Source organism: Pristiophorus japonicus, chromosome 10 (genome assembly GCF_044704955.1).
Source record: "Pristiophorus japonicus isolate sPriJap1 chromosome 10, sPriJap1.hap1, whole genome shotgun sequence".
Taxonomy (NCBI): Eukaryota; Metazoa; Chordata; class Chondrichthyes; family Pristiophoridae; genus Pristiophorus; species Pristiophorus japonicus.
Window position 1 is genome coordinate 60,297,837 of NC_091986.1, and position 21,392 is coordinate 60,319,228.

Consider the following 21,392-nt stretch of genomic DNA (forward strand, 5'->3'; position numbering starts at 1 on the left):
GGCGGCGAAGGCGGCAAATGGCATGTTGGTCTTCATAGGAGCAGGGAGGTCTTACTGCAGTTGTACAGGGCCTTGGTGAGGCCACACCTAGAATACTGTGTTCAGTTTTGGTCCCCTAATCTGAGGAAGGACATTCTTGCTATTGAGGGAGTACAGCGAAGGTTCACCAGACTGATGCCCGGGATGGCATATGAAAAGAGACTGGGCCTGTATCCACTGGACTTTAGAAGAATGAGAGGGGATCTCATAGAAACATACAAAATTCTGACGGGATTGGACAGGTTAGAGGCAGGAAGAATGTTCCCGTTGCTGGGGAGTTCCAGAACCAGGGGTCACAGTTTAAGAATAATGGGTGAGCCATTTAGGACCGAGATGAGGAGAAACTTCTTCACTCAGAGAGTGGTTAACCTGTGGAATTCTCTACCGCAGAAAGTTGTTGATGCCAGTTCGTTAGATATTTTCAAGAGGGAGTTAGATGTGGCCCTCATGGCCGAAGGGATCAAGGGGTATGGCGAGAAAGCAGGAAAGGGGTACTGAGGTTGAATGATCAGACATGATCTTACTGAATGGCGATACAGGCTTGAAGGGCCGAATGGCCTGCTCCTGCACCCAATTTCTATGTTTCTATTAACACACACAGATATTGTTCATTAACACACACAGATATTGGTAATTAACTGACAGTTATTCATCATTAACACACAGATATTCATCATTAACACACACAGATATTGTTCATTAACACAGAGATATTGGTCATTAACACACAGATATTGGTCATTAATACACAGATATTGGTCATTAACACACAGGTATTGGACATGAACAGTTATTGGTCATTAACACACACAGATATTGGTCATTAACACACACAGATATTGGTCATTAACACAGAGATATTGGTCATTAACACACAGATATTGGTCATTAATACACAGATATTGGTCATTAACACACACAGATATTGTTCATTAACACAGAGATATTGGTCATTAAGACGGATTGCAAAAGTTTCTATAGATATGTAAAGAGAAAAAGGTTAGTAAAGACAAACGTAGGTCCCCTGCAGTCAGAATCAGGGGAAGTCATAACGGGGAACAAAGAAATGGCGGACCAATTGAACAAGTACTTTGGTTCGGTATTCACGAAGGAGAACACAAACAACCTTCCGGTTATAAAAGGGGTCGGGGGTTCTAGTAAGGAGGAGGAACTGAGGGAAATCCTTATTAGCCGGGAAATTGTGTTGGGGAAATTGATGGGATTGAAGGCCGATAAATCCCCAGGGCCTGATGGACTGCATCCCAGAGTACTTAAGGAGGTGGCCTTGGAAATAGTGGATGCATTGACAGTCATTTTCCAACATTCCATTGACTCTGGATCAGTTCCTATGGAGTGGAGGGTAGCCAATGTAACCCCACTTTTTAAAAAAGGAGGGAGAGAGAAAACAGGGAATTATAGACCAGTCAGCCTGACATCGGTAGTGGGTAAAATGATGGAATCAATTATTAAGGATGTCATAGCAGTGCATTTGGAAAGAGGTGACATGATAGGTCCAAGTCAGCATGGATTTGTGAAAGGGAAATCATGCTTGACAAATCTTCTGGAATTTTTTGAGGATGTTTCCAGTAGAGTGGATAAGGGAGAACCAGTTGATGTGGTATATTTGGACTTTCAGAAGGCGTTCGACAAGGTCCCACACAAGAGATTGATGTGCAAAGTTAGAGCACATGGGATTGGGGGTAGTGTACTGACGTGGATTGAGAACTGGTTGTCAGACAGGAAGCAAAGAGTAGGAGTAAATGGGTACTTTTCAGAATGGCAGGCAGTGACTAGTGGGGTACCGCAAGGTTCTGTGCTGGGGCCCCAGCTGTTTACACTGTACATTAATGATTTAGATGAGGGGATTAAATGTAGTATCTCCAAATTTGCGGATGACACTAAGTTGGGTGGCAGTGTGAGCTGCGAGGAGGATGCTGTGAGGCTGCAGAGCGACTTGGATAGGTTAGGCGAGTGGGCAAATGCATGGCAGATGAAGTATAATGTGGATAAATGTGAGGTTATCCACTTTGGTGGTAAAAGCAGAGAGACAGGCTATTATCTGAATGGTGACAGATTAGGAAAAGGGGAGGTGCAAAGAGACCTGGGTGTCATGGTACATCAGTCATTGAAGGTTGGCATGCAGGTGCAGCAGGCGGTTAAGAAAGCAAATGGCATGTTGGCCTTCATAGCAAGGGGATTTGAGTACAGGGACAGGGAGGTGTTGCTACAGTTGTACAGGGCATTGGTGAGGCCACACCTGGAGTATTGTGTACAGTTTTGGTCTCCTAACCTGAGGAAGGACATTCTTGCTATTGAGGGAGTGCAGCGAAGGTTCACCAGACTGATTCCCGGGATGGCGGGACTGACCTATCAAGAAAGACTGGATCAACTGGGCTTGTATTCACTGGAGTTCAGAAGAATGAGAGGGGACCTCATAGAAACATTTAAAATTCTGACAGGGTTAGACAGGTTAGATGCAGGAAGAATGTTCCCAATGTTGGGGAAGTCCAGAACCAGAGGTCACAGTCTAAGGATAAGGGGTAAGCCATTTAGGACCGAGATGCGGAGGAACTTCTTCACCCAGAGAGTGGTGAACCTGTGGAATTCTCTACCACAGAAAGTTGTTGAGGCCAATTCACTAAATATATTCAAAAAGGAGTTAGATGAGGTCCTTACTACTAGGGGGATCAAGGGGTATGGCGAGAAAGCAGGAATGGGGTACTGAAGTTGAATGTTCAGCCATGAACTCATTGAATGGCGGTGCAGGCTAGAAGGGCCGAATGGCCTACTCCTGCACCTATTTTCAATGTTTTCTATGTCTATGTAACACACATAGATATTGGTCATTAACACACAGATATTGGTCATTAACACAGAGATATTGGTCATTAACACAGAGATATTGGTCATTAACAGAGATATTGGTCATTAACACAGAGATATTGGTCATTAACACACAGATATTGGTCATTACCAGACAGTTATTGTTCCTTAACACACACAGATATTGTTCATTAACACACACAGATATTGGTAATTAACAGACAGATATTGGTCATTAACACAGACAGATATTGGTCATTAACAGTTATTGGTCATTAACAGACAGTTATTGTTCATTAACACACACAGATATTGTTCATTAACACACACAGATATTGTTCATTAACACACACAGATATTGGTAATTAACAGACAGATATTGGTCATTAACACAGACAGATATTGGTCATTAACAGTTATTGGTCATTAACAGACAGTTATTGTTCATTAACACACACAGATATTGTTCATTAACACAGAGAGATAATGCTCATTAACAGATATTGCTTATTAGCTCAGCAGATATCATGCACCTACACAGATAGTGGAAGCAAAATGTTTGTAACTTTCTGCCTAATAGTTCGCCCAAGAAAAGAGATAAAGCTCGGCAACTTTGAAATTAATTCTTTGTTCATGAGGTAACTTGTGGTAGACTAAGACAAGGAGACCAACATTCTCCTATAGATCGTATATTGAAGCTTCTGATGAATATTGATGTCAGACTGTTTTTGCGTAAGATGTCAGGATATGATCACTTTCAAGAGAGTTTGACAAATGGATGCTTTACCTCTTACATCCAGAATTTCCACACATCAGCACTTTACTTCCACCACAACAAATTGTGCAATAGGACTGGTATCCATCCTGATCATACAAGAAGATAGACTCCAGGAAGTTGTCCTTGTGAAAGAAACACACAGATGTTACCTTGCAAATAAAAAGGAAAACACAGACGACCCTGGAAATGCACAGCAGTCAGTTGGCATCTGTAAGGAGCAAAGAAATAGCTAATGTTTCAGATATAAACCTTTGTCAGGTTCTGTGCTCGTTGGCTGGAACATTAACCCGTCTTTTCTCTTTAGCAATGCGGATTGAGCACCTAGGAAAAATTTTACACCAGTGTGATCCTGAACTGGAGCCTTACCCATCATCAGCGCATCCTGGAAATGTTTGTGCCAGTAATGGACGGAAAAGACGCTGGGTGCACAATTTTGTACAATTACTCTTTCGGTCAATTTCCAGTATTATTGCTTTTAATCCAATTTTAATTCACATACTTTTCTAGATTATTTTGCAGTCCCACAATAAACATTTGCCTAATCTTTAAAATAATTCAAAATCCTGTTTTTAAAAATGATCCTAAACTATGCGGAATTTAGTATAATACATTCTTAAGTGATGGTCTTTTTTGCATTTTTTATTCACAAGGATTAAGCCATAATAATGGGATGTGACAGCTGGGGTTTACACTGAAGGATAATGTTCCGGCATTGAATTTACAAATGTTTCAATTCATGAGCCTGCCACCTAGAGTTTCTGTGGTGGTTATCTGGTCTCATGTTGTAATTTCAGTGGGGGATTGGCGTGAACCCCGAAAAACTAGCATAAACCCTCAATAACTGGCATAAATATTCAATAACAGGCATAAACCCTCAATAACTGGCAATAACTGATCTAAAAACCATAGGGTAGTAGTAGTAGGGGATGTTAACTATCCAAATATTGATTGGGAAAAATATAGTGTGAAGGATATAGAGGGTGCGGAATTCTTGAAATGCATTCAAGAGAACTTTTTTAGTCAGTATGTAGCAAGCCCAACATGAGAGGGGGCGGTCTTGGATTTAGTTTTGGGGAATGAAGCTGGGCAGGTTGAAGGGATATTAGTGGAGGAGCATTTTGGTATCAGTGACCATAATTCAGTCAGATTCAAGTTGGTTATGGATAAGGACAAGAATAGGTCTGGAATAAAAGTTCTGAATTGGGGAAAAGCTAGTTTTGTTAAGTTAAGGAGTGATTTGGCCATAGTGGGTTGGAAACAGCTACTTGTGGGTAAATCGGTGTCAGAACAATGGGAGGCATTCAAGGAGGAGATCCAAAAGGTTCAGGCCAAACATGTGCCCTCAAAGAAAAAGGCTGGGAAAAATAATTCTAGAGCTCCCTAGATGTTGAGGGACTTACAGGGGAGGATTAAGAAAAAAAGGGATGCTTATGTCACATATCAATGGCTAAATACTTTAGCATTTTTAGAGGAATATAGAAAGTTAAGAGGAAAATATTTTAAAAATTAATTTAAAAAAAAAAAAACGATAAATCCCCAGGGCCTGATGCACTGCACCCCAGAGTACTTAAGGAGGTGGCCTTGGAAATAGTGGATGCATTGACAGTCATTTTCCAACATTCCATTGACTCTGGATCAGTTCCTATCAAGTGGAGGGTAGCCAATATAACCCTACTTTTTAAAAAAGGAGGGAGAGAGAAAACAGGGAATTATAGACCGGTCAGCCTGACATCGGTAGTGGGTAAGATGATGGAATCAATTATTAAGGATGTCATAGCAGCGCATTTGGAAAGAGGTGACATGATAGGTCCAAGTCAGCATGGATTTGTGAAAGGGAAATCATGCTTGACAAATCTTCTGGAATTTTTTGAGGATGTTTCCAGTAGAGTGGATAAGGGAGAACCAGTTGATGTGGTATATTTGGACTTTCAGAAGGCTTTCTATAAGGTCCCACACAAGAGATTGATGTGCAAAGTTAAAGCACATGGGATTGGGGGTAGTGTGCTGACATGGATTGAGAACTGGTTGTCAGACAGGAAGCAGAGAGTAGGAATAAATGGCTACTTTTCAGAATGGCAGGCTGTGACTAGTGGGGTACCGCAAGGTTCTGTGCTGGGGCCCCAGCTGTTTACACTGTACATTAATGATTTAGATGAGGGGATTAAATGTAGTATCTCCAAATTTGCGGATGACACTAAGTGAGGTGGCAGTGTGAGCTGCAAGGAGGATGCTATGAGGCTGCAGAGTGACTTGGATAGGTTAGGCGAGTGGGAAAATGCATGACAGATGAAGTATAATGTGGATAAATGTGAGGTTATCCACTTTGGTGGTAAAAACAGAGAGACAGACTATTATCTGAATGGTGACAGATTAGGAAAAGGGGAGATGCAAGAGACCTGGGTATTGTCATGGTACATCAGTCATTGAAGGTTGGCATGCAGGTACAGCAGGCGGTTCAGAAAGCAAATGGCATGTTGGCCTTCATAGCGAGGGGATTTGAGTACAGGGGCAGGGAGGTGTTCCTACAGTTGTACAGGGCCTTGGTGAGGCCACACCTGAAGTGTTGTGTACACTTTTGGTCTCCTAATCTGAGGAAGGACATTCTTGCTATTGAGGGAGTGCAACGAAGGTTCACCAGACTGATTCCCGGGATGGTGGGACTGACCTATCAAGAAAGACTGGATCAACTGGGCTTGTATTCACTGGAGTTCAGAAGAATGAGAGGGGACCTCATAGAAACGTTTAAAATTCTGATGGGTTTAGACAGGTTAGATGCAGGAAGATTGTTCCCAATGATTGGGAAGTCCAGAACCAGGGGTCACAGTCTAAGGATAAGGGGTAAGCCATTTAGGACCGAGATGAGGAGAAACTTCTTCACCCAGAGAGTGGTGAACCTATGGAATTCTCTACCACAGAAAGTTGTTGAGGCCAATTCACTAAATATATTCACAAAGGAGTTAGATGCAGTCCTTACTACTAGGGAGATCAAGGGGTATGGCGAGAAAGCAGGAATGGGGTACTAAAGTTGCATGTTCAGCCATGAACTCATTGAATGGCGGAGCAGGCTAGAAGGGTTGAATGGCCTACTCCTGCACCTATTTTCTATGTTTCTATGTTTCTATATTAGGAATGCTAAGAGAGAGTACAAGAAATTCTTGGACAGTAAAATTAAGGAAAATCCTAAGATGTTCTATAAATATATTAAGAGTAAGAGGGTAACTAAGGAAAGGGTATGTCCTATTAGAGACGATGAGGGTAATCTTTGTGTGGATGCGGAGGATGTTGGTAGGGTTCTTAACAAATACTTTCCATCTGTTTTCACAAAGGAAAGAGGTAATGCAGATACTGCTATTGAGGAGGAGTGTGATATTCTGGATGAAATAAATATAGTGAGAGGGGAAGTATTAAGGGGTTTAGCAGCTTTTAAAGTAGATAAGTCCCCAGGCCCGGATGAAATGCATCCCAGGTTGTTGGGCGAAGTAAAAGAGGAAATAGCAGAGGCCTTGACCATCATTTTCCAGTCCTCTTTGGATATGGGCATGATGCCATTGGATTGGAGGACTGCTAATACAGTACCCTTGTTTAAGAATGGAAAAAGGGATAGGCTGAATAATTACAGGCCTGTCAGCCTAATGTCAGTGGTGGGAAAATTATTGAAATAAATCCTGAAAGACAGGATAAATCTGAATTTGGATTGGCAAGGATTATATTGGGGACAGTCAGCACGGATTTGTTAAGGGAAGATCGTGTTTGACTAACCTGATGAAATCTTTTGAGGAAGTAACCAAGAGGGTCGATGACGGTAGTGCATACAATGTAGTATATATGCACTTTAGCAAGGCTTTTGATAAGGTCCCGCGTGGTAGACTGGTCATGAAGGTTAAAGCCCATTGGATCCAGGGCAAAGTGGCAAATTGGATCCAAAATTGGCTTGGAGGTTGGAAGCAAAGGGTAATGATTGATGAATGTTTTTGTGACTGGAAGGATGTTTCCAGTGGGTACCACAGAGCTCTGTACTGGATCCCTTGCTTTTTGTGTATATATCAACGATTTAGATTTGAATATAGGAAGTATGATTAAGAAGTTTGCAAATGACACTAAAATTGACTGTGTGGTTGATAACGAAGGGGAAATTCATGGGCTGCAGGAGGATATTAATCTACTGGTCAGGTGGGCAGAGCAGTCGCAAATGGAATTTAATTCAGAGAAGTGTGGGTGATGCACTTTTGGAGGGCTAATAAGGAAAAGGTCGACACATTAAGCATTAGGCCACTTAATAGTGTAGATGAACAAAGGGACCTTGGAGTGCTTGTCCACAGATTGCTGAAAGTAGCAGGCCTGGTGGATAAGGTGGTTAAGAAGGCATATGGAATGCTTGCCTTTATTGGCCAAGGCATAGAATATAAAAGCAGGGAGGTTATGCTTAAATTGTATAATACTTTGGTTACGCCACAGCTGGAGTACTGCGTGCAGTTCTGGTCGCCGTATTATAGGAAGGATGTGACTGCACTAGAGAGGGTGCAGAGGAGATTTACTAGGATGTTGCTTGGAATGGAGGATCTTAGTTATGAGGACAGATTGGATAGGCTGGGTTTGTTCTCATTGGAACAGGGAGGTTGAAAGGAGACCTCATTGAGGTGTACAAAATAATGAGGGGCATGGACATAGTGGATAGTAAGTATCTATTTTCATTGGTGGAGGGGGCTATTACGAGGGGGCATAGTTTTAAGGTAGTTGGTGAAAGGTTTCGAGGAAATTTGAGGGGGGGCTTCTTTACGCAGAGGGTTGTGGGGATCTGGAATTCGCTGCCTGGAAGAGTGCTGGATGCAGAGATCCTCACCACTTTTACGAGAGGGTGGGATGGGCACTTAAAGTGCCATAAGCTGCAGGGTTACAGACCTAGAGCTGGTAATTGGGATTAGACTAGATGACCTTTTGTTGGACGGTGCAGATATAATGGTAAGTACTGCAGGGAATAGAATGTGGCCAGGGTGATCTCCTGGACTAGTTTCCGTCGCCTGGATGGGTCAGAGAGGAATTTTCCCAGATTTTTTCTCTCTAAATTGGCCTGGGTTTTTATCTGGTTTTTGCCTCTCCCAGGAGATCACATGGCTCCGGTTGGGGTAGAATGTAGAATGTTTCAGTATAAGGGGTGTTGCAGTGGTGTGGGGCGGACTGGTTGGGCTGGGTGCTCTTTGCCCTTCCGCAATTGTTCATGGGTTTGTATGTAATTTTTAGGACTGCTGATGATGGGCCGTGTGGCTGTTTGTCGTCCGGCGCAGACACGATGGGCCGAAATGGCCTCCTTCTGCGCTGTAAATTTCAATGTTTCTATGTTTCTATGTTTCTAAATTTCTAAAACCATCAATAACTGACATAAACCCTCAATAACTGGCATAAGAACTTAAGAACATAAGAAATAGGAGCAGGAGTAGGCCATACGGCCCCTCGAGTCTGCTCCGCCATTTAATAGGATCATGGCTGATCCAATCATGGATTCAGGTCCACTTCCCTGCCTGCTCTCCATAACCCCTTATCCCCTTATCGTTTAAGAAACTATCTATTTCTGTCTTAAATTTATTCCATGTCCCAGCTTCCACAGCTCTCTGAGGCAGCGAATCCCACAGATTTACAACCCTCTGAGAGAAGAAATTTCTCCTCATCTCAATTTTAAATGGGCGGCTCCTTATTCTAAGATTATGCCCTCTAGTTCTAGTTTCCCCCATCAGTGGAAACATCCTCTCTGCATCCACCTTGTCAAGCGCCCTCATAATCTTGTACGTTTCGATAATATCACCTCTCATTCTTCTGAATTCCAATGAGTAGATGCCCAACCTTCTCAACCTTTCCTCATAAATTAACCCCCTCATCTCGGGAATCAACCTAGTGAACCTTCTCTGAACTGGCTCCAAAGCAAGTATATCCTTTCGTAAATATGGAAACCAAAACTGCATGCAGTATTCCAGGTGTGGCCTCAACAATACCCTGTACAACTGTAGCAAGACTTCCCTGCTTTTACAAGCCAAGATTCCTGATCACTTGCTGTACCTACATTACTACAGCCCTGTAGACCTCCTGTATGAATCAGAGGCATGGATGATGTACAGAAGACACCTCAAATTGCTGGAGATATATCACCAACGATATCTCCGCAAGATCCTGCAAATCCCCTGGGAGGACAGGCACACCAACATCAGTGTCCTCGCCCAGGCTAACATCTCCAGCATTGAAGCATTGACCACACTCGATCAAGTTCTCTGGGCAGGCCACATAGTTCGCATGCCAGACATGGGACTCCCTAAGCAATTGCTCTATGCAGAGCTCCTTCACGGTAAATGAGCCAAAAGTGGCCAGAGGAAACGTTACAAGGACTCCCTCAAAGCCTCCCTGGTAAAGTGCGACATCACCACTGGCACCTGGGAGTCCCTGGCCAAAGACCACCCTAGGTGGAGAAAGTGCATCCAGGAGCTCTTCAAATCTCAACGTCGCAAGCGTGAAGAGGTCAGGCGCACAGCGGAAGGAGCATGCGGCAAATCAGTCCAACCCCCTCCTTCCCCCGACGAATGTCTGTCCCATTTGTGACAGGGTCTGGCTCTCGTATTGGACTGTTCAGCCACCAAAGGACTCACTTTAGGAGTGTAAGCAAGTCTTCCTCGATTCCGAGGGACTGCCTATGATGATGATGTACCTGCATACTAACCGTTTGTGCTTCATGCACACGTATCCCCAGGTCCCGCTGTACTGCAGCACTTTGCGATCTTTCTCCATTTAAATAATAACTTGTTCTTTGATTTTTTTGCTGCCAAAGTGCATGACCTCACACTTTCCAACATTACACTCCATCTGCCAAATTTTTGCCCACTAACTTAGCCTGTCTATGTCCTTTTGCAGATTTTGTGTGGCCTCCTCACACATTGCTTTTCCTCCCATTGTTGTATCAACAACAAACTTGGCTAGGTTACACACAGTCCCTTCCTCCAAGTCGTTAATATAGATTGTAAATAGCTGGGATCCCAGCAATAACTGGCATAAACTCTCAATAACTGGTGAAAACCATCAATATCTGGCGAAAACCCTCTGGTGATCGGTAAGCCCCATGGAATATCTATCTGCCCATGATTGTCATATGTATTTCCTTTTGTCATCATTTAATAATACTTTTGTGACTTTGGTAAAGCTGATAGGTAGGATTTAGGGGTAGAAATTTGGGAGCACTCAGTCTCGGGTGCTAACTTTAAAAAATTTAATAAATTAGCGACAGGCGACAATGTTTTCAAACTTTAAAAGAATTCAGCATTTGCGCTCCAAGAAGGAAGTGGAGCGCTAAATCAAGCAATCCGATTCCTTCCTGAAGCGCAAGAGGCAGCAAGCGGAGCAGTAGGTGTGCAGCGCTGCACAATGGGCCGTGCAGCACTGCTACGTTGGAAGGCTCATTCCTTCTCTTAAAAGGAAGGGCTATCATTCCAGGCTCTGCAAAAGACTTAGCTTCTCCTGGACGCAGCTGCGATCCAGCCCGATCAGCCCGATGCACTGCAGCAGAGTGCTGGGCTGATCGATCGCGGGCAACAAACGGAGAAAAAAAATCAAACAGAGGAATCACATTTTTTTTTAAACTTACTTCAGCCACCTCACCTTTAAGCATCGCCTCCAAAGCACCTGTGCCGGTGTTTCGGCCGGCAATGCTGCAGGGGGCAGAACGCAAGTTTGGGTCCGGGATGCTACCTTGGCTATGCGCAGAATAATGACATCACGATCTCCGGGCGAAGGGAATCGGATTGCATCGCAGTACCGCCACCGCAAACCTCCCGCCGAATATGGCGGGAGCCGATCTTCTCACCACAACTGGTCAGTAAGGCGTTAGCACCCCATTATCACTCCTCAGAGGCTAAGGAGGCCAATTTCTAGGCCTTGTCTAACAGTATTACTTTTAAAAGATGTCATGTTTTAGAATTTTTTATCTTTATTTTTCTTCATAGAAACATTGTAGGATTTATATTTAAATGTTGTGTTTTAAAACAAAGTGAATCCAAAGCCACTGAGACATGAGAAGATAATGAGCCAACGACTCTTATTGCTGTCCAGAATGTTAAAGGACATCAACCAATACATTATCTTGCCTCTGTAGGCCTAAAGAAAATCCACTTATTATGGTGCATATGATTCTAATGATGTGATTCCAGTATGTGGCATTGGCTGAGAATATACTTTTGAGAGAGGAAGTAATTAGTTTGGTTGCCAAATCCAATGGTTTATCCCTGAATGGGGGAGAACATGGAGGCACGGCCCTTCCACTTTCTGGAAACGGGTAGAACTGAGAAATAGAGAATCTTTTAATGAGGTTTTAAATTGTGAGGGACAGGCCTGGGCCCTGAGCTGAAAGCTAAATTGTAGATTTTGCAGTTCGAAATTATCTAGAGAGTCAAAACTAAAATCAGTCCATAGCCATGTAGGAAGGAGGAATACGTGAGGAGAAATGCACCCATCTCAAGCCCAGAACCATTCACAATCAAAAGACTGATCAGGAAAAGTTAAGCATGCTTGCTAAAAGTGCTTTTGCAGTATATTTTCCTTATTTTTCTTGTTCTGTAATTTAGCGAGACTTGTTTACAATGGCTACATCTGTATTTTTACTTGCAGTCTGTAAAACAAACAATCTGCATCAGGCTCAGTTCAGTAAAATATTTCGACATCTGCCGACAGATAAAGGACATCCCATTACCTCTCAGTAATTGTGAGCAAATGCCACGGGACATTCACTAGTTAACATAAATAGCACACACTTGCAATTCTCATTTACATTACATTTTCCTTCCAGTTCATTTTATGCACAGTACCTTACATGGATCACAAAGCCCTCCTTCAAAGAGTGGATGCTGAGTAATCACTTGTAGACTCCCACAGCTGATGCAGATCTCTATTATATAAAATATTAGAGAGATTGACTCCACTGTATACAGCAAAACTATCCAAACAGCCAGTACAGTATCACATCTCATACAGTAACAACAGTTTTTAGCTGCACACCATAGGCAGAGTACATGTCAGACACCATCACAAGATTCAACCTTTCTGGAATTAAGTGTCTATATTAATATGCAGATTTTTCTTCACATTTCCAATTCAATGCACAATCATGTTGCATCATTTCTGTGCCTTGTGCTTTTACCCCTTAATGCAGATTAATGCAGTAAATCATCTCAAAGCACTTTACAGGATTGTTATCAAACAAAATGTGACACTGAGCTACATAAGCAGATATTAGGACAGGACTCAAAGAGTAAAATGTAGCACGTGAGACAGACAGTACTATTTCACCTTCCCTGTCATGTGCCACACTTTATCCTTTGAGTCCTGCTTTAATTTGTAATATCAGTCGCATCATATGAATTGAATAATTAAAGTTTAATAGTTAATTTTATATTGTTACAATGGTCAAAAAAATTTTAAATTTTTATTTTGGCAAATATTATAATGTTGCAAATTTGCATTTTGCGTATTTGAAATGAAATCTCTTGCTCTCCACATAATTAGTTTGATGGTGACCAATGTTTTTAGTCCATGTTTAAGATAATTGGTAAAAGAAAAGGTTTTTTTACGCAGTAAGTTGTTATGATCTGGAATGGACTGCCTGAAAGGGTGGTGGAAGCAGATTCAATAGTAACTTCCAAAAGTGAATTGGATAAATACTTGAAAAGGAAAAACATGCAGGGCTATGGGGAAAGAGCAAGGTTTTAGGACTAATTGGATAGCTCTTTCAAACAGCCACCACAGACATGACGGGCCAAATGGCCACCTGCTTTGCTGTATGATTCTATGAGCGACACTTCCTGCCTCATTTGCTATGCTTCTCTCCTGAAGGTGATGATTCTTGCCAGGCTGTAGTTTAATGGGTATTGGCAGCTCCCCAGTACCTTACTGAAATGACCATTCCTCATGTGTCAGCTGGATATTTTATCGTGAGAGCCATCACCATTCTGTCTGACTCTCCGCTCTCTTGAACTCCACAGAGGTGCAAGGGGTAATTTCTGGCTCTATGCTATTGGCTCACACTACACGCGATTTTCTGACCACTACTATGCACAAAGCCACAAAAGTAACATTTGCATTTTCCAGAAGGGATCAGTGAGGGAAGATTTGGGAGCAGAATTTTTTCTACTTTATAGATCAGGGGAGTTGATGCCAATTGCAGAAAGAGTCCTGTGTTTGGTAAAATATCAGCTCAGTCAGCAAGACTCTAAAGTTCCGATTTTAACCCTGCAGGTGGTTGAAATGCTGGTCGAGCATTTTCAGTTACTTTCCCAACACGTTTTAACTCCTCACTTTTGGACAGCATCAATATTTCACTATTAATATTGAAATGTCGAGGGTCATAAGACATCATTCAGACCTCGGCATGATTTTAACTGCTAGTCTCAGCAGTGAAGCTTAGTGCCGGAGCTGACAGTGGAAGCTGGTGGCAGCCACTCAATTGTGGGTTCAAAAGGGAATTGGATAAGTACCTGAAGGAAAATCATTTGCTGGGCTACGAGGTAAAGTTGGGGGTATGGGAGGAGCTGAGGTGCTCTTGCAGAGAGCCGGCATGAGCTTGATGGGCCGAATGGCCTCCTTCTGTGCTGTAATCACTCTATGATTCATGGCCAAAAGAGGCCAACAAAAGTAAGATATTTCATTTGATTTTTGTTTCCATTTGGACCTTGAGGAGCACAAGTGCTCACCGAGGCCCCGCAAGGCATCCTTGGCCTCTCCTGCCCTAGGCTTCCCTTCTCCTTCCCATGACCACGATCATCTTGGAACCATTCCCCCCCCCGCCCCCCCCCCCCCCCCTCAACCGTTGACCGTTTTCTTGGGTCCTCATTGGCAGCTTGCTGCCATGCGATTTCCCACACCTGCCCCCCGGCCATTTCATCCTTTCTAATGACTTCAGGTGGGAGTCTGATTTTCAAAAGTTGAAATAAGGCCCGAGAGTTAAAATGACCCCGGGCCTCACGACTGGTGCCATCATGGATGCTTCCTGCCCACCAAACATCTCCTCCTCACGCCGTATATTGCCCCTGAAAATTAACCCCAAACTTAGGGCTGAAAATTATCCCCAAGAGTTTTTAGACTGTAGGTCAGTCTTGGTGCATCATGGAGCTGGAAATTGTGGTCAGAGGCTCCCCGCGGTTATATGTCTCCGAACCACAAGTAAACTCCACACCTACCTGTCTCCATAACTTCGAAAACTCACACTCTTAGATCTTGTCCTCTTCAAACTCTCACTGAGGTAGGTTAGCAACACTCCATTTTGATTCCTCTGCTCTTGCTGCTTGTATAGTTGCTGGCTTGTCAACGTCTGTCCCTTTGACTGCACATGGTCTCTTTACCTACCTAAGTCTGTCCTTGATCCTTACTCTACATATGTTTGGTCTCAGCTATTTACTTGGTTTTACAGTCTTTGCACTGCAGCACAATTCTATTGCTGAGCTTTCCATCGAGACTTTTCCATTCTTTCTGCTGCCTACACAGCATCAGTGACATTTTAATCAAATATTAATTGGTTGTGAAGCTTTTGGGATATTTTTGAGAAATGTGATAACGAATTCTGCAAATTCTGATTCTCTTTCCTTTCTTTTTTTGGGGTATTCACTTTTAGCAGAGTCTCCCTGATCTGTTGCCCACGTCTCACTCTCTTTTGTTGTGTTTCTGTTGGTTTCCTTTACTTATTCATGTCTTGTAGTTTCTTCTTTCTTCCTCACATACTGTCACTTTTAGTAATTTTTCCTAAACTTCGAGGATCTGGTCTCCAACCTTTTCAAATGGATTTCCTTTGTTTGGTCCTTTTCTGTTGCACTATTTTACATAATCCCACTTGAGGCTAGCTTCACTTGCTGCTGTATCTCTGTGAATCTTCCTCCTACTCAAAGTCCCTGGTCATTAATTTCTGGTCTGGACTGCCTTGAATTTACTTCCCATCTTTTACCAGATTTTAAACTGTGCCTCCTTCCTGTCAGCATTACTGCACTCTCTTGCTTTAGTCTGCTTGCCTGCTTTCCCAATTGATGTATTCCATAATGTTGTACCAAGTGCGTGAGCTGCCTCCATTCCCCTCCAATTGCTATCTGTTTAGAATCTGCACCCTTTATGTAACAATCTCCAGCTGGCATACTCATAATCTAATCATTTATTTCATTGCTGTTGTGGGATCTTGCTGTGTGGAGATTGGCTGCTACCTTTCCAGACATTAAAACAGTGACAACACTTCAAAAATTACTTCACTGAATATGAAGTGCTTTGGGACGTCCTGAAAACCTAAAAGCCAAAATACAAGTTCTTTCTTCTTTTTCTTTCTTTGCAATGTGATCTTCACTGAACTTACGTGACCTTCGTGACACCAGCAGCGTGCTAGTACTTTCATCTTTATAGGTTATCAGATACCAGCATCCTCCAGATGGTGCCATAGGTGAGAGGACCCGCCATACATCAAAATTAATGGATGCCTCTCCAACATATTTTCTCCTTTCAGCCAACCCTAGATTGGGGGCAGGGGGAGCCAGAGGTGAGCTCTGTGACTTCAGTGAAAGCCAGAGCTAAAATTTGTGTCATTTTTATGGGGGAATTCCATGAATAAGTCCCCATCTGGTTCTAACCAAGGATGTTACCATTAATGCATGTATCAGAGTAGGGTGTGAGGGGTGTTTGTCCCTGATGTGAACTTGTCAGTGACCAATAACAAAGTGAGAACCTCCAAACGAATCAATGTTGACAGATTTACGTTGATTAAAGTTGCCTTCACATTACAATTGTAGTGTCAATGCAGAACTATTTCACTTCACACTGATGTTGCAGTGATTGGGCCAAGCCTCACCTGACACCAGAGTGAATCTCCCGCAGGAGGAAGTCTCACTCTGCTGCTCTTTGGAGTCAGTTTGGTCCTTCATGCCTGATTCAAACTGCAAATAGAGCAACTAAGCATGGACAATAAATGCTGGCCTTGTCAGTGATGCCCACATCCCAAGAATGAATCTTTTTACATATCTACAAATACAGTAATACAGTGAGGAGCAATTTCAGCAGGTTGATGCAGCTTCCAGTAAAATACTAGTCTAAAGGTGGGCCTACCTTCTATGCGCCTTTTATTATTCTTGATCTCCAACGCGATCTGATCTGAAAGTAAGATGAAGTGCTTCAATTAGCAGGCAGTTCAGCTGGTTAAAATAGAAACAGCACTGGAAGTGGGAGCAGCAGATCTGTTCTGCTTACCTTTGCCCCAGGAGTCTTGACGCACGAGTTCTCCTTGAATTACCACATTCCTCACTAAAGACAGCAGCTCCACTGCAAATGAGCAAATTGAAATTTAATGTTAAATAAAAGTAACCAGCATATTGCAGCACGAAAACACGACCCAGTAAGTTAACTCATACCCAATTAATTGGTTTAAGCAGCCTTAGAATCAGAATGAAATCTACCCAACCACAGACAGGAAGGGAAGCGCTGGGTCGTGACTGACTTACCGATGATAATCTGCTGGAATCAGTGGGTGAATGTTCTACTTATCAATACACCAAAAATAACATTAATTTAAAACGTGCATTTTTATGTTTTTCTAATCGCTGCCAGCTGAGTTATATCATTTGAAAAGTACCCACAAAGGTTATTACTGGAGCATTTAAATAATTTCAGTATTCACTCACTGGCCTCGTTTGGTCCAGTTTAGCGACTCTGGCTCCGGCTCCTAACTTTATCCCGAGTCAGACAGCATATGTCGTCACCTGTTGGACAGGAACCCCACCCGCAGCTCTAAGTTTCAGCAGGAAACAGTAGGGAGAATTTACTTTTATGAACATACTTTAACATTGCCACAAATGCTGTTAAATAAAATCGTGATGATCAATAAAATTAAACATTAACAGCAGCGTCCAAATTTTACAGCTGAATACTGTGGTAGAATTTCAAGAGCCAGACCAAAAGTGAGTATAAAGATTAATTGTCTTTCAGACTCGTTCCTGCTTCAGTGCAGGTACATGCTTAGACCAGTTGCTTTATGTCATAGGTTTAAATGAATTCTGCATTTTCTAAAATAAAAGTTATGTATGAGTCTCGAGACTCAATTCAAACTGCCAGATGTCAGCCTGGACTCTCACTTGAGTCCGAAACATGAGCACATAATCTCGGCTGACACTTCAATGTAGCACTGATGGAGAATCGATGTGATGTCAACTATCCAAAGGTCCTGGAAGTAGATATGGTCATAAATCGATATCCTGAAGAAGCCTGGTAAGGTGAGGCTCATCAGCACTGCACTATAGCAGATAGATGGGCAAAGCATCAAGCTCACGAACCGTTTAACATAAAAACATAAGAAATAGGAGCAGGAGAAGGCCATATGGACCCTTGAGCCTGCTCCGCCATTTAATACGATCATAGCTGATCTGATCATGGACTCAGGTCCACTTCCCTGCCAGCTCCCCATAACCCCTTATTTCCTTATCGTTTATTTCTGTCTTAAATGTATTCAATGTCTCAGCTTCCACAACTTTCTGAGGCAGCAAATTCCACAGATTTACAACCCTCTGAGAGAAGAAATTTCTCCTCATCTCAGTTTTAAATGGGCGGCCCATTATTCTAAGATTATGCCCTCTAGTTCTAGTCTCCTATCAGCGGAAACATCCTCTCTGCATCCACCTTGTCAAGCCCCCTCATAATCTTATACATTTCGATAAGATCACCTCTAATTCTTCTGAATTCCAATGATTAGAGGCCCAACCTATTCAACCTTTCCTCATAAGTCAACCCCCTCATCCCCGGAATCAACCTTGTGAACCTTCTCTGAACTGCCTCCAAAGCAGGTATATCCTTTTGTAAATATGGAAACCAAAACCATATGCAGTATTCCTCGCACCCTTTTCACGCACGTTATACCCTCAGAACGCATGTTTTGCATATCTGCAGTGATGCAGGGCACACGATGCTACTGAACTCATGTCCATTTGGAAAAGTGACTTCACCACTTCCGCATCTCGTCTGGACCATTGCGCTAATAAACTTGGTTTGCCAGAGAATATAGAATGGGCCATGGGAAGGCTGAAGGGCTTCGCGAAAGTCAGGGCTAGTACCATCCGCTTCTCATTAATCTTCCTCCCCTCACTCAATGACTCACTCAGTATCACATTCTCACACATGTGCACACACACACACACACATTCATTCACACATTCAGTCGCACACACACTCATGCACACAGGGGCAAAAAGAGGGTATGAGAATAGAATGGCAATTAACATAAAAGGTAAATCTGCAAAAGGACATAGTCAGGCTAAGTGAGTGGGCAAAAATTTGGCAGATGGAGTATAATGTTGGAAAGTGTGAGGTCATGCACTTTGGCAGAAAAAAATCAAAGAGCAAGTTATTATTTAAATGGAGAAAGATTGCAAAGTGCTGCAGTACAGCGGGACCTGGGGGTACTTATGCATGAAACACAAACGGTTAGTATGCAGGTACAGCAAGTAATCAGGAAGGCCAATGGAATCTTGGCAAAGGGGATGGAGTATAAAAGCAGGGAAGTCTTGCTACAGTTGTACAGGGTATTGGTGAGGCCACACCTGGAATACTGCGTGCAGTTTTGGTTTCCATATTTACGAAAGGATATACTTGCTTTGGAGGCAGTTCAGAGAAGGTTCACTAGGTTGATTCTGGAGATGAGGTAGTTGACTTATGAGGAAAGGTTGAGTAGGTTGGGCTTCTATTCATTGGAATTCAGAAGAATGAGAGGTGTTCTTATCGAAATGTATAAGATTATGAGGGGACTTGATAAGGTGGATGCAAAGAGGATAGGGGAGACTAGAACGAGAAGGCATAATCTTAGAACAAGGGGCCGCCCATTTAAAACTGAGAGGAGGAGAAATTTCTTCTCTCAGTGGGTTGTGGATCTGTGGAATTCGCTGCCTCAGAGAGCTGTGGAAGCTGGGACATTGAATAAATTAAAGACAGAAATAGATAGTTTCTTAAACGATAAAGGAATAAGGAGAGCGGGCAGGGAATTGGACCTGAGTCCATGATCGAATCAGCCATGATCGTGTTGAATGGCGGAGCAGGCTCAAGGGGCCGTATGGCCTACTCCTGCTCCTATTTCTTATGTTCTTATATTCTCCAACCCACTGGACTTCAACTTCAACCTGGATCTCGCATGCTTCAGTCAAGCACGGAGCCGTGGAATCGAACCGCTGAGGAAGGACCAGCGAGCAAGGAAGGGTGGATTGGGTGAGAACTCAATAGTTGCACGCTCACCAACCGATCTATGTAAGTGTGTGAGGAGGTGTCAGTGTGCCCTAACCAAACCAGAGTGGGGTTTAGAGGTAGGTCGGTCCATGGGAAGGGTTGGTCTGTTGTAAGGCTAACAAGGAAAGTGCACTATTTTACTGGGTATTACTGCACTGTGTGGTTCTACTTCACAAGCATCTGGCAAGTGGAGTGGAGGTGTTGATCTGTTGTAATAAACCTTTTGTGATTTTGAACTTGAAACATTGGTCCATGTCTCACTACAAGACAATCGTTGTAACTCTTTTCGCCCGAGCATAAGGACAGGGTTGGTGTGCTTGCAATAAGCGGGTGTTAAATCATAAACAGCAGATTGGATAACTGTGAGAGACCTATTGGCACCGGTCTCTGCGGAAAACCAACCCGTAGCGCAGCAAGCAAGGCAGGACCGATTTGGCACCGGTCACTGCCAAGTTAAAAACCCTTATGAATTTGGACCCTACGGCGAGGCCTCAAAACCATTCGGAAATAACTGTAGACTGACCACTTACAGATCTGGCAACCACGAAGGGACCGAAAAGGTTACGGATATATCTGTGAGAATGACCAGTGTGGAAAGTAAAAGATCCGGTTATGGAGGATAGGATAGCCCCAAACATTTTTACAAAGATTAATGTGGCCCAGCAATGGGTGCTGGACATGGTTCATTCTGACCACCCTCAGGATAGGGCTGCAGAGTGCTCAGGGAGTGTAAAGCATAAGTGTCAAAGGAAAAGGCAGTTTGGCTCTTGTGCCTACAAAGCCAAGTCCGACTGCTCCGGCATGAGGTCGAATGACTCAAAGTGGGGCTGAAAGTGTCAGAAGAGCAGTCTGACACTAGAGAGATAGTGGGTAAAAGGTTAGTGGAGGACTTGTATGAGGAGAGGCAGGAGAGGCGAGCATTGAATGAATCTTCCCGTAATGTTGGGGAGTACCTCCGATGCCAGGTCACGGAAGCCAAGTGCAATGAGCATGTGTTAAGAGAAGAAAACGCCAGGTTAGCAGCGAAAGCTGAAGAGCTAGAAAGCCAGTTAAGGAACATTAAGGCCACTTACAGGGCAGCTAGGAGTCGTAGCTACGAGGATTGTGCCCATGGTCCCGGCGAGCAAAGAATTAAGAACTTAACCCAAGCTTTGTCAGGAGCCCGAGGCATGGACTGCCTTATAGCGCTGGGCAAACGGCGGGTTGAATGGGAAGGGCAGGAACCTCCACCGGTACAGGAGGAGGAAGCTCAGGTTAGGGGAGTCCCAATGGCACCAGAGTTGCAACCGAGACCAATGTGTCCTCTGCGGCAACAGAGGTACAGCCCACCCGCACCAAACGACGACCAAGGACCGTTACATAATGATTACGTGGTCCCATTCACCACCCCTCAGTTACAGACCATGGTAGCTGAGCTACCAAAGTTAAAACAGGATGGGGATCCCTTGGTTCACTTCACGGAAATCGAGCAAGTAGGGGGGATTAATGGGTGCAACGA

At 43.3% G+C, this 21,392-nt stretch overlaps 1 protein-coding gene across 1 annotated transcript in view; it reads right to left on the reverse strand.

Annotated features, from left to right (window-relative positions):
- Positions 1-21,392, reverse strand: part of LOC139274593 (DNA (cytosine-5)-methyltransferase 3-like) — a gene marked incomplete at its 5' end in the record, with an annotated part of 131,400 nt that overhangs the window by 82,861 nt on the left and 27,147 nt on the right. The window contains 4 exons of the mRNA XM_070891273.1: positions 3,650-3,762; positions 12,475-12,554; positions 16,739-16,783; positions 16,880-16,951. Coding sequence (XP_070747374.1) covers positions 3,650-3,762; positions 12,475-12,554; positions 16,739-16,783; positions 16,880-16,951 — 310 coding nt within the window. The remainder of the gene's footprint in view (positions 1-3,649; positions 3,763-12,474; positions 12,555-16,738; positions 16,784-16,879; positions 16,952-21,392) is intronic.